General features: G+C 48.1%; 1 protein-coding gene across 1 annotated transcript in view; it reads left to right on the top strand.

The window, feature by feature from the left end:
- NCAN (neurocan) overlaps window positions 1-14,812 on the top strand; it is a 162,895-nt gene that overhangs the window by 96,984 nt on the left and 51,099 nt on the right. Inside the window, exon 7 of the mRNA XM_087952674.1 lies at window positions 9,169-10,152. Within this exon, the coding sequence (XP_087808800.1) occupies window positions 9,169-10,152 (984 nt within the window). The remainder of the gene's footprint in view (window positions 1-9,168; window positions 10,153-14,812) is intronic.

Raw genomic sequence — 14,812 nt, 5'->3', positions numbered from 1 at the left:
GGGTGGCCAGAAAGATTATAAAATGGGGGCGACCGATGTCACTTTAACCGATGTCTCATTTAACAACATAAATTTGGGGCTCCATTGTGGTCGTAAATGGAGGATTACCTGTAGATGCCAGTTGCCACGCACCTGAATTTTGATGACATCACCATGGGGATGCTGCAATGGTAGTAAGGGCGAGGACCAGTCCTAAATCACTTTTTTCAGTGCTGCTGTAACTTCAAAGAAATGACTGTAAGACAAGGATTTCCTGTGTTCTCTCCCAAAAGCAGAACTAGGGCCATTGTTGTCACATTGTCTCTGGTCACCTGCACAGAGGTGGGATTCTACCAGTTCGCACCTATTCGCTAGAACTGGTTGTTAACATTCTAAGCAGTTCGGAGAACCGGTTGTTAGAAGAAATTACTGGCCTAATCCTGTAAGGAAGGCAGGAAGGAAACATTCTGGTGTTGCTTACAGAAACTGCCTCTCTGTTAACCCCTTATTACATTCTTGGCAGGACTAGACTTCCTGTCTCAGGAATTTCTCTGGAGTTTTTTCCCCCTCTTTTGCTGATACTTTGCTTGTGTGGAGTGACCATTCAAAGTTACAATGGCACTGAAAAAAGTGACTTATGACCCTTTTTCACACTTACGACTGTTGCAGCATCCCCACAGTCATGAGAGGCCAGGCGAGGAGATGTGTGCCTCGATGTGAATGATATTGAGTTGGCCACGCCCAGCCAATAACATGACCACCAAGCCACGTCCACCCAGTCACATGACCACCAAACCATGCCCACCACCTAAGCCACGCCTATAGAACCAGTTGTTAAAAATTTGAATCCCACCCCTGCACCTCAGGCTGTGTCTACAGCAGAGGCATGCATGGGAGAGAGTCAATGACGATACATGTGCACAGATGTCCTCTTGCAAATGTCCCAACGTCTCTCCCTACATCAGATGTCAGGAAGCATGTATCTCACTGTTGTGGCCCTCCCGCAGAACTGGCGGCACATCCGGACAGTGAGGAGGTTGGGGAGGAACATGGGCCAGTCCTAGAGTCTGGGGAAGGCTCGGACAAGTGCTCTGCGTCAGAGGCGGAAATCGGGCCAGGGCCGTCTGACAGTTATCAGCTGCCTTCGGAGTCGGAGATCAGTGGGGCAGAAGAACAGCGGGAGCCTGTTCCCAGTGTGCATATGCGCAGAGCTGCCAGGAGAAGGGAACAGTTACGGAACAAGGACCGACTCAGGAGTAAAGGCTCAGGTGGACGGTGAATGGCCCCTCCCATAGGGAATAAAAGAGGAGCGGAAGGGGAGTGGGGTTTGCAGGAGACAATTAGTTCATTAGAGTGAACATCTGTTCTTGACTTCTTGCCAAGTAATTGCTGCTATAGTGTGGCGTTTAGAAGCGATTGGCCTGGCAACTCTCCAAGCCTGTTAAAGATCCGTAGTTGTGAAATCTCATGAAAGACTGTTTTCTGGGACTTTGCTGGAGAGGAATTCCCTTTAACCTGAATAAAAGGGGTTTTATTGGGACGAGGAGGCTGCTTCGTGGTCTTGGGAAGCCTGAGTCAGAGCAGTCACGGTGGTATTTGCATGACAATGCTGTAGTGTACACGTGGCCCTTGTGGCTTGCAGCTACAAATGCCCCTTGTCTACAATCTTCAAAACAGCCAGGGATGAAAACTGCTTACCTCAGTTGTTTCTACTTTGTGGGTCAGCATCACCGTTACACCAGGTCATCCTCGACTTAATAACAGTTCATTTAGTGACCATTCAAAGTTACAACAAAATGGAAAAAAGTGACTTGTGACCGGGTTTCACACTGACGACCCTTGATTGCAGCATCCCCGCAACCACGTGATCAAAATTAGGATGCTTGGCACAGCTGGTTCCTATTTATGATGGTTCCAGTATCCTGGGCCCATGGTGACCGTTTGACAAGCCAAGTCAACAGGGAAAATGGATTCACTTAAAAACCGTGCTGCTACCTTAACCATTGCAGCGATCCACCTAACAACAGCGGCACGAAAAGTCTTAAAACGAGGAAAACTCACTTAACATGTGTCTCCCTTAGCAGCAGAAATGTTGGGCTCGGTTGTGGTGGTAAGTCAAGAACTTACCTATATGTGTATGACAATGCCATAGTGCAGTGGTTGCCAACCAGTCAGCTGGGGACCGCTGGTGGTCCACGAGAAAATTTTGGTGGACCTCAGAGAAATGTCACCCCCAAAGCAATTAATCCAGGCTGCGCGGGAACACAAGGCTGCGCTGCCCACATGACCCGTGGGAACACAAGGCTTGTGTCACTTGCATTGCGAACAACACGAGGTAGTGAGGGGAGGGGGGAAAGGGCAGAAGTGGGGGAACTTGCCCCACTTGCCTCACACACCTGGCCTGGCCACCAGGCTGCTTCTTTCTGCTTTTTTCTTCTGCTTTTGGCTGCACGCAAGGAAAGCAGCAAAAGTCTTTGTTTCTCTCCCCTAAACTCCACCAGAAATGAGTCTTTGGGACCCTGCAAGGCATCCTACTCCAAGAGGCTGCACCGGCCAAGACTCATTTCTGGCGGAGTTTGGGGGAGAGAAAGAAAGACTTCTGCTGCTTCTGCTGCTTTCCTTGCATGAAGCCAAAAGTCTCTCCCTCTCTCCCCCTGAGAACGGAGCTGAAGTTGGTATCCTGCGATCCCAAATAAAGAATGATCGATCGGTAGGAAAACAGGGTGTAGAATTTTACTGCAGACTTTTTTGGGATTTTCCCAGGATCTCTAGTCCACAGGATTTAAAATTATGAGTTTGTTGGTCCCTGAGGTCCAAAAGGTTGGCGACCCCTGCCATAGTGCACACATGGCTCTTGTGGCTTGCAGCTGTGAACACCCCTGGCCTCCGGTCTTCAAAACAGCCAGGGATGAAAGGAGTTGACATCAGTTGTTTCTTCTTTGTGGGTCAGCACAACTGCTACTATTTCAGCTTGGGATTTCCTGAGGCTGCTCACCCATCATCCTTAATTAGCCGGAGCTTTTGTTCTGCTTCCCCAAATGCTTTTCTGGGGAGCCGAGAAGACTTTCGCCCCGAAGTTGTGAATTGCTTATTTGCAGCTGCATGGCATTTCCCCCTAAACAATTTCCTGGGATAACAACAAGGGAGGGGAAAAGGGACATGCTGGGATTTATCACCCAGCCTGAGATACCAGTAGTAAACAAGGGCAGGCGCTTCGTTTTATTTAAAGAGAGAGGACTTGAAAGAGGCGGCGTGCCGTGTCTGTCTCCCTCCTCTTTCCAGCAGCCCCTTCATAAATCAGCCCGCCTGGCCAGGGAATGCGCCAGCCTCTTTGTGTGACAAAAGGAAAATGGAGTCCCTGGGCCCACGAACCAGCATGCAGCTCAGAGCCTTTGCAATAATTGCCCATTAAATCCTGCCTTCTCAATCAGAGAGGCGTGGAGGGAAGTTGGCTCGGGGAAGCAGAGCGTGGGTTTCACCCAGAGAAAATTGAGGGTCTGCCCCTTCTCCTATTCTTCTCCATCGTCTGTTTTAGGAGTGGCTTTAGGAGAATAGCCCATCAGTACAGAGGTGGGTGTTCAGCAGGTTCTGACCAGTTCTGGAGAACCGGTAGCGGAAAGTTTGAGTATTTGGAGTAGTTTGGAAACTGAACAAGGAGAGATTTCACCTGGAAATAAGGAGAAACTTTCTGATAGTGAGAACAATCAACCAGTGGAACAGAAGTTGCCCTCGGAAGTTGTGGGAGCGTCATAACTTGAGACTTTCAAGAAGAGATTGGACTTTCATCTGTCAGAAATGGTGTAGGGTCTCCCGCTTGGGTGGCGGGAGGTGGACTAGATGACCTACAAGGTCCCTTCCAACTCTGATTATCTGTTATCTGTTATTTAATCAGCAAATCCCACCTTCTGACTGGCCCCACTCCCATCTATTCTCTGCCTCCCGAGTCCCAGTTGACTGGCTGCTTCTTCTTTTTTGCCCTGCACAGGAGAATGGAGCTGGGAAGCAGGTTAGTGGAGTGGGGAGGAAATAGGGCAGTGGTGGGATTCATTTTTTTTAATTACCAGTTCTGTAGGTGTGGCTTGGTGGGCGTGGCAGGGGAAGGATACTATAAAATCCCCATTTCCCTTCCCACTCTGCTAACCTGCTTTTCAGCTCCGTTCTCCTGGGCAGGGCAACCAAAGAAGACCCAGCTGATCAGCTGGGACTCGGGAGGCAGAGAATAGGTGGGGGCGGGGCCAGTCAGAGGTGGCATTTGCCGGTTCTCCAAACTACTCAAAATTTCCCCATACCGGTTCTCCAGAACTGGTCAGAACCTGCTGAATACCACTTCTGGAATGGGGATTTTGCAGTAACCTTCCCCTGCCACACCCACCAAGCCATGCCCACAGAACTGGTAGTAACAAATTTGGAATCCCACCACTGCTTCAGTTGCAGCTCCTTAAAAATGGACTCAAAACACCCCAAAGTTGATTAGGGGACTTGGAAGCTAAAACATATGAAGAACAGTTGCTGGAATATTAATGAAGTTTAATGAAAAGAAAGAAGGACTAGTGGGGTGACCTGATAGCAGTGTTCCAGTATCTCAGGGGCTGCCACAAAGAAGAGGGGGTCAACGTCAACCTATTCCCCAAAGAACAAGAAGCAACTGATGGAAACTAATCAAGGGGAGAAGCAACCTACCACTAAAGAGAAATTTCCCCGTCAGTGAGAACAATTAATCATTGGAACAACTTGCCTCCAGAAGTTGCGAATGCTCCATCACTGGAGGTTCTTAAAAAGAAATTGGACACTCTTAAAAAGTGTCCAATTTCTTAAAAAGAAATTGGACACTTTGCTTGAAATGGTATAGGGCATGCACCTCCCACCGGTCAGGTGGACATGCACATGTGAAGGGGACATGCACATGCACAGGGGCCATGCACACATATGCAGGATGCATGCAGGGACGAGGCGCATGCACAGGGGACACGCATGCATTGCATTTTGAGGGTGCGTGCACACTTTGGACACTCAGTCACTGGTATAGGGTTCTTGCTTGAGCAGGGGGTGGGACTAGAAGACCTCCAGGGTCCCTTCCAACTCTGTTATTCTGTGTTCTGTAAAAAGCCCATAGCCATAGAAATAATACAGACAGTCCTTGATTTACTTACAACTATTTATTTTGTGACTGTTCAAAGTTACAATGATACTGGGGAAAAAAGGGACTTATAACCGGTTCTTGCATTCATGACATGGCAGCATCCCTAAGGCCACATGATAATTTGGGGCGCTTGGTAAAAAGCATGCATGTATTTACGATGACTGCAGCATCCCATGATCTGTTGGAAGCTAAATCAACCCCCTGCAGAACCCAAATATGCTAATCCTCCTGATAAAGACCCATTGGAGTGTGTCATCCACTCTGGACTGTTTTCTATCCCCAACTGTGTTCACTGAATATGTTAAAGTTAGTTACTGCATTCTCATTTTCTCAGCTCATGGATACATTGAAGCATAAACTAACCAGCAGGCTCGGTTAAAATTTATCAGGCTTAGCATGTTGGTCCAGATGCGGTGATGTAACAAACCTACTTAAGCATTAAGTCATACAAACCCATGCATTAGGTTTGTTCACCTGTTGGACTACACTGTTTACTGCCTGAGTCAAAAAGAGGGCTGTGAAAATATTTACAGACCCCTCACATCCTGGACATAAACTGTTTCAACTCCTACCCTCAAAACGATGCTATAAACTGAGCACTGCACACCAGAACAACTAGACACAAGGACAGTTTTTTTTCCGAACAGTTTTTTCTTAACAGACAGGAAGCAGCAGGTGAAGCTAGGCAGAATCACATCTGATACCTGTACAATCAGCACAAGGGCCCCCCCGCCAAGGCTGTGTGCTTTCTCCACTTCTCCCTATATACCAATGACTGCATCTCAAACGACCCATCTTTTAAAATGCTGAAGTTTGCTGATGACACAACAGTGATTGGTCTCATTCGAGACAACGATGAATCCGCATATAGACAGGAGGTTATATAACTTGCCTCGTGGTGTAACCGGAACAATCTGGAACCGAACACACTCAAAACCGTAGAAATGGTGGTAGACTTTAGAAGAAATCCTCCCATACTACCACCTCTTACACTACTAGACAACACAGTATCAACAGTGGAGACTTTCAAATTTCGAGGTTCTACTATATCACATGACCTAAAATGGACACCTAACTTCAAAAACGTCATCAAAAAAGCACAACAAAGAATGTTCTTTCTGCGCCAACTCAGAAAGCTCAAACTTCCCAAGGAGCTGCTGATCCAGTTCTACAGAGGAATTATTGAGTCTGTCATCTGCACCTCTATAACTGTCTGGTTTGGTTCTGCAACCCAACAGGACAGACACAGACTTCAGAGGATAATTAGGACTGCAGCAAAAACAATTACTACCAACCTGCCTTCAATCGAGGACCTGTATACTGCACGAGTCAAAAAGAGGGCTGTGAAAATATCTACAGACCCCTCACATCCCGGACATAAACTGTTTCAACTCCTTCCCTCATAACGACGCTATAGAGCCCTGCACACCAGAACAACTAGACACAAAGACAGTTTTTTCCATGACCATGCCATCACTCTGCTAAACAAATCATTCCCTCAACACTGTCCAACTATTTACAAAGTCTGCACTACTGTTGCTATTAATCTTCTCATCACTCCTTATGACCCTCCCACTTGCGACTGTATGACTGTAACTTTTTCGCTTGTATCCTTACGATTTATATTGACTGTTTCCTAGTATGCTTTGATTGCTTATTGTACCCTATGACTATTATTAAGTGTTGTACCTGATGATTCTTGACTCTTGACGAATGAATCTTTTCTTTTGTGTACACTGAGAGCTTATGCACCAAAGACAAATTCCTTGTGTGTCCAATCACACTTGGCCAATAAAGAATTCTATTCTTACCATTCCCTTCCCCATCTCTCTGTGCTCAAAAGGATGGTAAAATAATGGTGGAAGGGGAATACTAGGAGTCCTCGACTTACAACAGTTCGTTTAGTGACCCTTCGAAGTTACAGTGGCACTGAAAAAAATGGCTTGCCCCCGTTTTTTACACTTACGACCTTTGCAGCATCCCCATGATCGCATGATCAAAATTCAGATGCTTGCCAACTGGTTCATACTTACAATAGTTGCAGCATCCAGAGGTCATGTGATTCCCCCTTTTGCAAGCCAAATCAACAGGGAAACCAGATTCACTTAACGACCAGGTTACTAACTGATCAACTGCAGTGATTCACTGGGCAAGAAATGTCGTAAAATGGGGCAAAAATCACTTAACAACCATCTCACTTAACAACATACATTATGGGCTCAGTTGTGGTCATAAGGTTGAGGACCACCTCAACTATAGAGATGGTTCCTGACTTATGACCACAAGCCCAAAATTTCTGTCACTAGGCTGTTAAGCGTGTTTTGCCCCATTTTACGACCTTTCTTGCCCCAGTTGTTAAGTGAATCACTGCAGTTGTTACTGTATATGAGTAACACAGTTGTTAAGTGAATCTGGTTTCCCCATTGACTTGGCTTGAACAAAAAGTCATAACAGGTAGATCATGTGACCCTGGGACATTGCAACCATCATAAGTATGAGTCAGTTGCCAAGCATCTGAATTTCGATCACATTGACCATGGGAATGCTGCAATAATCTAAAGCAGGTGTCCCCAAACTTGGCCACTTTAAGGCTTGTGGACTTCAACTCCCAGAATTCTCCAGCCAGCTATGGTGGCTGGAGAATTCTGGGAGTTGAAGTGCACAAGCCTTAAAGTGGCCAAGTTTGGAGACCTCTGATCTAAAGTGTGAAAAATGATCATAATTCACTTTTTTTCGAACTGTTGTCAATAAATGATGGGTTTTCTTTTTTCTTTTTTTTGCGGGGCTGGGGGGGGAGTGGAAACCCAAATGCCCATTTTCTGGCAACAAACATCAATCACTCGTGTGAATGTGGGACACTGCAAAGCGTCATAAATGCGGGCCGGTTGCCAAGGGCCCCAAATGTGGTCACGTGACCGCAAGGAGAGAGCCATTGGTACACTGGGTTGCAAGCAGCTGTCGGGAGGCCTGCCATAAGTTCAGGCAGCCGTGAAGTGACCGTCGTAAGGTGAGGACCCCCTGTCCTGATTCAAGTTCAACGTTTCTGTTTTCGACATTTAAGGGACCAAGATTCCTGCACACAGCTTGTCCAAGGTAGACTGGAATAATGATGAAGATCGTTTCTAAGTTAATTATCCTGGCACGCCAGCCTTCTCTGCGCTCACTCTTAATGCTCACACATGCACACCCACACGCTGGGCTTCAGGGAATGCCTATTAGTATGCCAGAGGCATTGCCTGGACGCATCTGTCTGAGCTGCACCAGTGAATGTTTCTCCCCTCCCTTCTCACCCTTTCCTATTTTGAATATAAATGCTTTCTATCCAATCTTTGCATGCCTCGCTGGCTGATTTGTTTTTTAATCTACCTTTTCTCTCTTTTAATTTTTTTCCAGAACAGTCATTTGCCAATTCTCTACCTCAGGTGTGCTGGACTTCAACCCCCAGAATACCTCAGTCAGGTCTGGGAGTTGAAGGGTTCTGGGAGTTGAAGTCCAGCACATTTAACAGAATAACAGAAGAGTTGGAAGGGACCTTGGAGGTCTTCTAGTCCAACCCTCTGCTTAGGCAGGAAACCCTACACCATTTCAGACAAATGGTTGTCCAATCTCTTCTTAAAAACTTCCAGTGTTGGAGCATCCACAACTTTTGGAGGCAAGTTGTTCCACGGATTCCTGACAGTTCTAACTGTCGGGAAATTCCTCCTTAGTTCTAAGTTGCTTCTCTCCTTGATCAGTTTCCATCCATTGCTTCTTGTCCTACCCTCAGGTGCTTTGGAGAATAACTTGACTCCCACTTCTTTGTGGCAGTCCCTGAGATACTGAAACACTGCTATCATGTCACCCCAGTCCTTCTTTTCATTAAATTAGACATACCCAATTCCAGCAACTGTTCCTCATATGTTTTAGCCTCCAGTCCCCTAATCCTCTTTGTTGCTCTTCTCTGCACTCTTTCTAAGAGTGTCAATTTGGAAAGCACCTGTTCAGAAAAGGTTTTGCTCCAGCGGTTGAGTTTTTCCTGAATCCATAATTCTCTTTTTATCCCTTTGCAGGGCATCAGTTGGCCAAGATACTGGACAGGGCAGCCTTTGTAGAGGAATCTGTCCATCAGGCCATGGACCAGTATTCGGAGGGAAGCCACGAATCAGGAATGGAGAACATCTTGGTGGAGCAGGATCCTGACCTGTCCTTTTTGAGCCAGAACGAGCTATTCCCCAGGGAAAACGAGGAAGCTATCGTGTCGGCAGATTCCAAAGAATCAGCCAAGGATCTTTACGACCCCTTGCACAAAATGGCGGTGCCGTTACTGGAAGAAGATGAGCAGCTCCAGATGGTAACGGCTTTCCCAGTCAGAAGAGAAAGCATGGAAGAGAGCTCCATGGTACCCAATGTCTCTTTCCTAAATGGAGAAGTTAGGGGGGCTGCCACAGAACCCTCGGTAGATGTTCTTCACGAGGGCAAATTATTCACCGTAGTTGATGATGCTGATACGATGAATGTCACAGAAGAGTCACCGAGCATGGTTTCGATGTTGGGCAAGACGTCTTTGGAGGGAGACGCTGAGGATGGCATCTCACCAGGCGCAGACCTTCATCTGGTCACTCCAACCTGGTTGCAGGGAAATACCGGGGGTTTATTCCCACAGGATGCTGCCTCTCCGCAACCATCTCAAGTTCCAATCCTAAAGGACCGTCCAACAATTCCCTTCCTAATTCCGTCCCCCGCTTCTTCAAAAGATCCCCCCGCTGCCACTGGGGCAACACCAGCTTCAGCTGGCATCCCGGAATCGAATCAGAACGTTTACACGGGACTGAACGGGCGGTACTTCCAGGAACAGTGGAAAGAGGAGCTGGGAAAGACTGATGGGAACCCAGAGGGTAGCACCATGCTGCCCACTACGTTGACCGCCTTGGCCTTGGCAGGGCATGAAATGGCAGACAATGCCATTGAGATGTCAGCTGGCATGGGCCCGAGTCCTTCCTCTGCTCTTGGGGGAGATATAAGCTACTCGCTGTCCAACGAAGTCGATGAAAACAGTAAGTTGACTTGGAATTTGATTTCTGCTGCAACATCCTTCCATCGAGCGCAGGGAGCCTGCAAATTGTGGAAGCACCTTGAGAAGAGGGGTCTTTCCTAATGGGAGTGGCTGGGCTTGGATCCCATTTTCAGAGCCATGGTGGCGCAGGCGTTAGAATGCAGCGTTGCAGGCTGGGTCACTGCCTACTGCCAGGAGTTCGATTCTGAGTGGCTCAAGGTTGACTCAGCATTCCATCCTTCCGAGGATGGTAAAATGAGGATCCTGATTTTGGGGGGGCAATAGGCTGACTCTGTAAACTGCTTAGAGAGGGCTGTAAAGCACTGTTGAAGCAGTATATAAGTCTAAGTGCTATTGCTATTGCTGTTCATATCCAGGGGTAGGATTCAAATGTTTTAACAACCGGTTCTGTGGGCATGGCTTAGTTGGTGGGAGTGGCTTGGTGGTCATGTGACTGGGTGGGTGTGGCTTGGTGGTCATGTGACTGGGTGGGTGTGGCCAATACAATATCACTCACATCGAGGCACACTTCTTGCCTGGCCTCTCATGACTGTGGGGATGCTGCAACAGTCATAAGTGTGAAAAATGGTCATAAGTCACTTTTTTCAGTGCCATTGTAACTTTGAATGGTCACTCCACACAAGCAAAGTACCAGCAAAGGAAGAAAAAAAACTCCAAAGATGTTCCTGAGACAGGAAGTCTAGTCCTGCCAAGAATGTAATAAGGGTTAACGGAGAGGCAGTTTCTGTAAGCAACACCAGAATGTTTCCTTCCTACCTTCCTTACAGCAGGGATCCCCAACCTTTCGACGCCGCGGCCCGGTTCCGCGCAGCTGGCGCAGCGGCCGGTTCCGGCGTCAGCTGGGCGCGCCATTTTGCGAAAAATCACTTCCGGTGCGTCACGGAAGTGATTTTTATCAAGCATGCGCAGCGCGGTGAGCTTTTTCGGGTAGAAATGGCTTTCTACCGGAAAAGCTCACCAAGCGCGCCGCCATCTTTTGACAAAAATTGCTTTTTTACCAAAAGATGGCGGCCCCAGCAACCAGCGGCCCGGTAAGGCTTGTTCGCGCCGGCGTCCGCGGACCGCGGTTGGGGACCCCTGCCTTACAGGATTAGGCCAGTAATTTCTTCTAACTAACGGTTCTCTGAACTGCTTAGAATGTTAACAACTGATTGTAGTGAATAGGTGCGAACTGGTAGAATCCCACCCCTGTTCATATCCCACAGTACTATGAAGGGATACTAAATCAGGATTGTTGCAGGACAAAATTACAGTAGCTAGACTTGGTACATAACAGGAAGTCCTCGACTTACAATCACAAGTGAGACTGGAAAATTCATCATTAAGCAGTGTAGATCAATGGTGGGATTCAAATTTTTTTTTACTACTGCTTCTGTAGGCGTGGCTTGGTGGGTGTGGCGTGGCTTGGTGGGCATGGCAGGGGAAGAATACTGCAAAATCTCCATTCCCACCCCACTCCAGGGGAAGGGAACAATATACTGTAAAATCCCCATTCCCTCCCCACCGCACTAACCTGCTTTCCAGCTCTGTTCTCCTGTGCAGGGCAACCAAAGGAGACCCAACCAATCAGCTGGGACTCATTGGGAGCCAGAGAATAGGTGAGGGCGGGGCCAGTCAGAGGTGGCATTTGCCGGTTCTCCGAACTACTCAAAATTTCCACTACTGGTTCTCCAGAACACGTCAGAACCTGCTGAATAACACCTCTGGTGTAGGTGTTAAGTGCGGCATCATGAGCCATGGTGGTGCAGTGGTTGGAGTGCAGTACTGCAGGGCTACTTCTGCTGACCGCTAGCTGCCTGCAACTTGGCAGTTCAAATCTGACCAGGCTCAAGGTTGACTCAGCCTTCCATCCTTCCGAGGTCGGTCAAATGAGGACCCTGATTATTGGAGGGGGGGGGTGATAGGCTGACTCTGTAAACTGTTTAGAGAGTGCTGTAAAGCACTGTGAAGCGGTATATAAGTCTAAGTGCTATTGCTATCATGTAAATGAACCTCCTTTATGAACCTTTTTATCACGGTCATCACATGATCACGATAACAGGCTTTGTTGAAAGCCTGTTACGAGCGCCCGGGCCGCCCCCAAACCAGGAGCGGGCGTAGTCTGCTTCCCCCAAATTGGAACGAGTAGAGGACTACCTATATACATTTTTTCCGATCAAGCGCCGCATTTCCATTTTCCGTCATCTCCAGATAAGGGAGTGGCAGCATTTCTTCGGCGCATTGCCCGTGGTCACCAAATTTAATTTAAAAAGAGGGGGGGGGTGGGAGAAGCAGAATTTTATTTTCTTTATAACATTTTTCATATACATTAATTGCTAAAGTTAGGAGAACACATGAGGAGTGCCATGGTAGGTGTGGAAGAATTGACTCACTCTCCATATGCTAATGAATTGCTTCCAATCTGGGGTAGCTGTGTTCAGCGTTTTACCCCGGAGGCTTCTCTGAAATAATCACTGCTTTCCTGATTTGGCTGGGTTCAAATCCCCATTCGGCCCTAAAGCTTCTATGCAAATTTTATCTCTTGCCTGCTTTACCTCACGGAGTTGTTGAGAAGGTTTTATAAGCAATCTCCTCTATCACTTGCGCAGCCTTAACATTGAACACAGGGGTGTCCAACACAAGGCCCACGGGCAGGGGGTGGGCTGCTGGTGGTTTTCAGGGGTTCGGGAGAGCCCCTAGCTAAGATTCAAGGCAGTCCGGAGAACCCCCAAATCCCACTCCTGGCTGGCCCCGCCCACCTCACCCCTCCCAGGAGGCCCGTTTTGGATGTAGGTAAGTGCAGGGTGTGCGCAGAGGGTTGGGGAGGGCGAAAAATGGGCCTCCCGGAAGTTCAGGAAGGCTGGAAATGGGCCTATTTCAGGGGTGGGATTCTACCAGTATGCACCCATTCGCTAGAACCGGTTGTTAACATTCTAAGCAGTACGGAGAACCGGTTGTTAGAAGAAATTACTGGCCTAATCCTGTAAGGAAGGCAGGAAGGAAACATTCTGGTGTTGCTTACAGAAACTGCCTCTCCGTTAACCCTGATTACATTCTTGGCAGGACTGGACTTCCTGTCTCAGGAACTTCTCTGGAGTTATTTTCCACTCCTTTGCTGGTACTTTGCTTGTGTGGAGCGACCATTCAAAGTTACAATGGCACTGAAAAAAGTGACTTATGACCATTTTTCACACTTACGACTATTGCAGCATCCCCACAGTCATAAGAGCCCAGGCAAGGAGATGCGTGCCTCAATGAGAGTGATGTTGAGTTGGCCATGCCCAGCCAATCACATGACCACCAAGCCACGCCCACCAACTAAGCCACACCCACAGAACCGGTTGTTTAAAAAAATTGAATCCCACCCCTGGCCTATTTCCAGCTTCCAGAGAGCCTCCAGAGCCCAGAAAGGCCATTTTTGCACTCCCGGAGGCTCAGGGAAAGCCTCTGGAGCCCGGGGAGGGCAAAAATGACCCCCTCCGCCATGATGCAGGAGGCTGACTAAGCCACACCCACCCAGCAACTGGGCAGAGAACCCGTTGCATTTTTGAAGCCTACCCCTGCTCACGGGCCGCATCTAGCCTGCAATGTGGTCGGATCTGACTAGTGGGGTCATCCTGGAAAATGTAAGGGGCCAGCCCATGTTGCTTCGGCCCAGTCTACCCAGTGCAAAGAGGACATATGCCAGTACTTTGGGAAGTGGCATCACGCTGGCCACACCCACCCAGTCAATGGCGCCAAGTGAATGGTATCAAGCTGGCCATACCTGCCCAGTTGACCACACCCTCCCAGTTGGACACACACACACACACACACACACACACACACACACACACCACTGAGGTCAACCACAGCCCTGAGCAATGGAACTGAGTATGACACCCCTGATTTAACATGAGCTGCGGTGACGCAGTGGTTAGAATGCAGTATTGCAGGCCGACTGCCCATTGTCAGGAGCTCGATCCTGACCTAATGAAGGTTGACTCTGCCTTCCATCCTTCCGAGGTCGGTAAAATGAGGGCCCAGATTTTGGGAGAGGGGGCAATATGCTCACTCTATCAACTGCTTAGAGAGTACCGTGAAGCAATATATAAGTCTAAGTGTCTGTGGAGATTCTCAGTCCTCCAGGTCATGATTGTCTCAAAGGTGCTTTTGCAAAAGGCAACTCGATTATATTTTTCCTTAGGCAAGAAGATGTTTCGCTTCTCATCCATGAACTGATGAAGCTTCTTGTATGAGAAGCGAAATATCTTCTTCCTCAAGGAAAGATGGTCCAGTTGCCTTTTGACAAAATTTCCTTTGAGAGAAGGCTAAGTGCTATTGCTATTTATCTATTAAATCTCACTATCGAGGGATTCTGGGTAGCTTGATATAGGACCATGATGGCGAACCTATGGCACACATGCCACAGGTGGCACGCAGAGCCATTTGGGCGGGCACGGGAGCCAAACTTACCTGCACCGTGCATACATGCGCCTCCCAGCTGATTTTGGGGCCATTTGTGGCCTTTTTCAGCCTCCCAGAGGCTTGAGGGAAGCCTCTTCAGCCTCGGAAGGCCGAAAAACAGGCCTTCCAGAAATACCAGAATTGCCGAAACGGGTCCGTTTTTCGGCCTCCAAAGGCTGCAGAGGCTTCTCTCAAACCCCCGGGAAGGTGAAAAT

The sequence above is a fragment of the Notechis scutatus genome, chromosome 1 (assembly GCF_049901735.1).
Source record: "Notechis scutatus isolate UNSWTSFEM ecotype Mainland chromosome 1, rNotScu1.2, whole genome shotgun sequence".
Taxonomy (NCBI): Eukaryota; Metazoa; Chordata; class Lepidosauria; order Squamata; family Elapidae; genus Notechis; species Notechis scutatus.
This window is presented reverse-complemented; position numbering and strand designations above follow the sequence as displayed.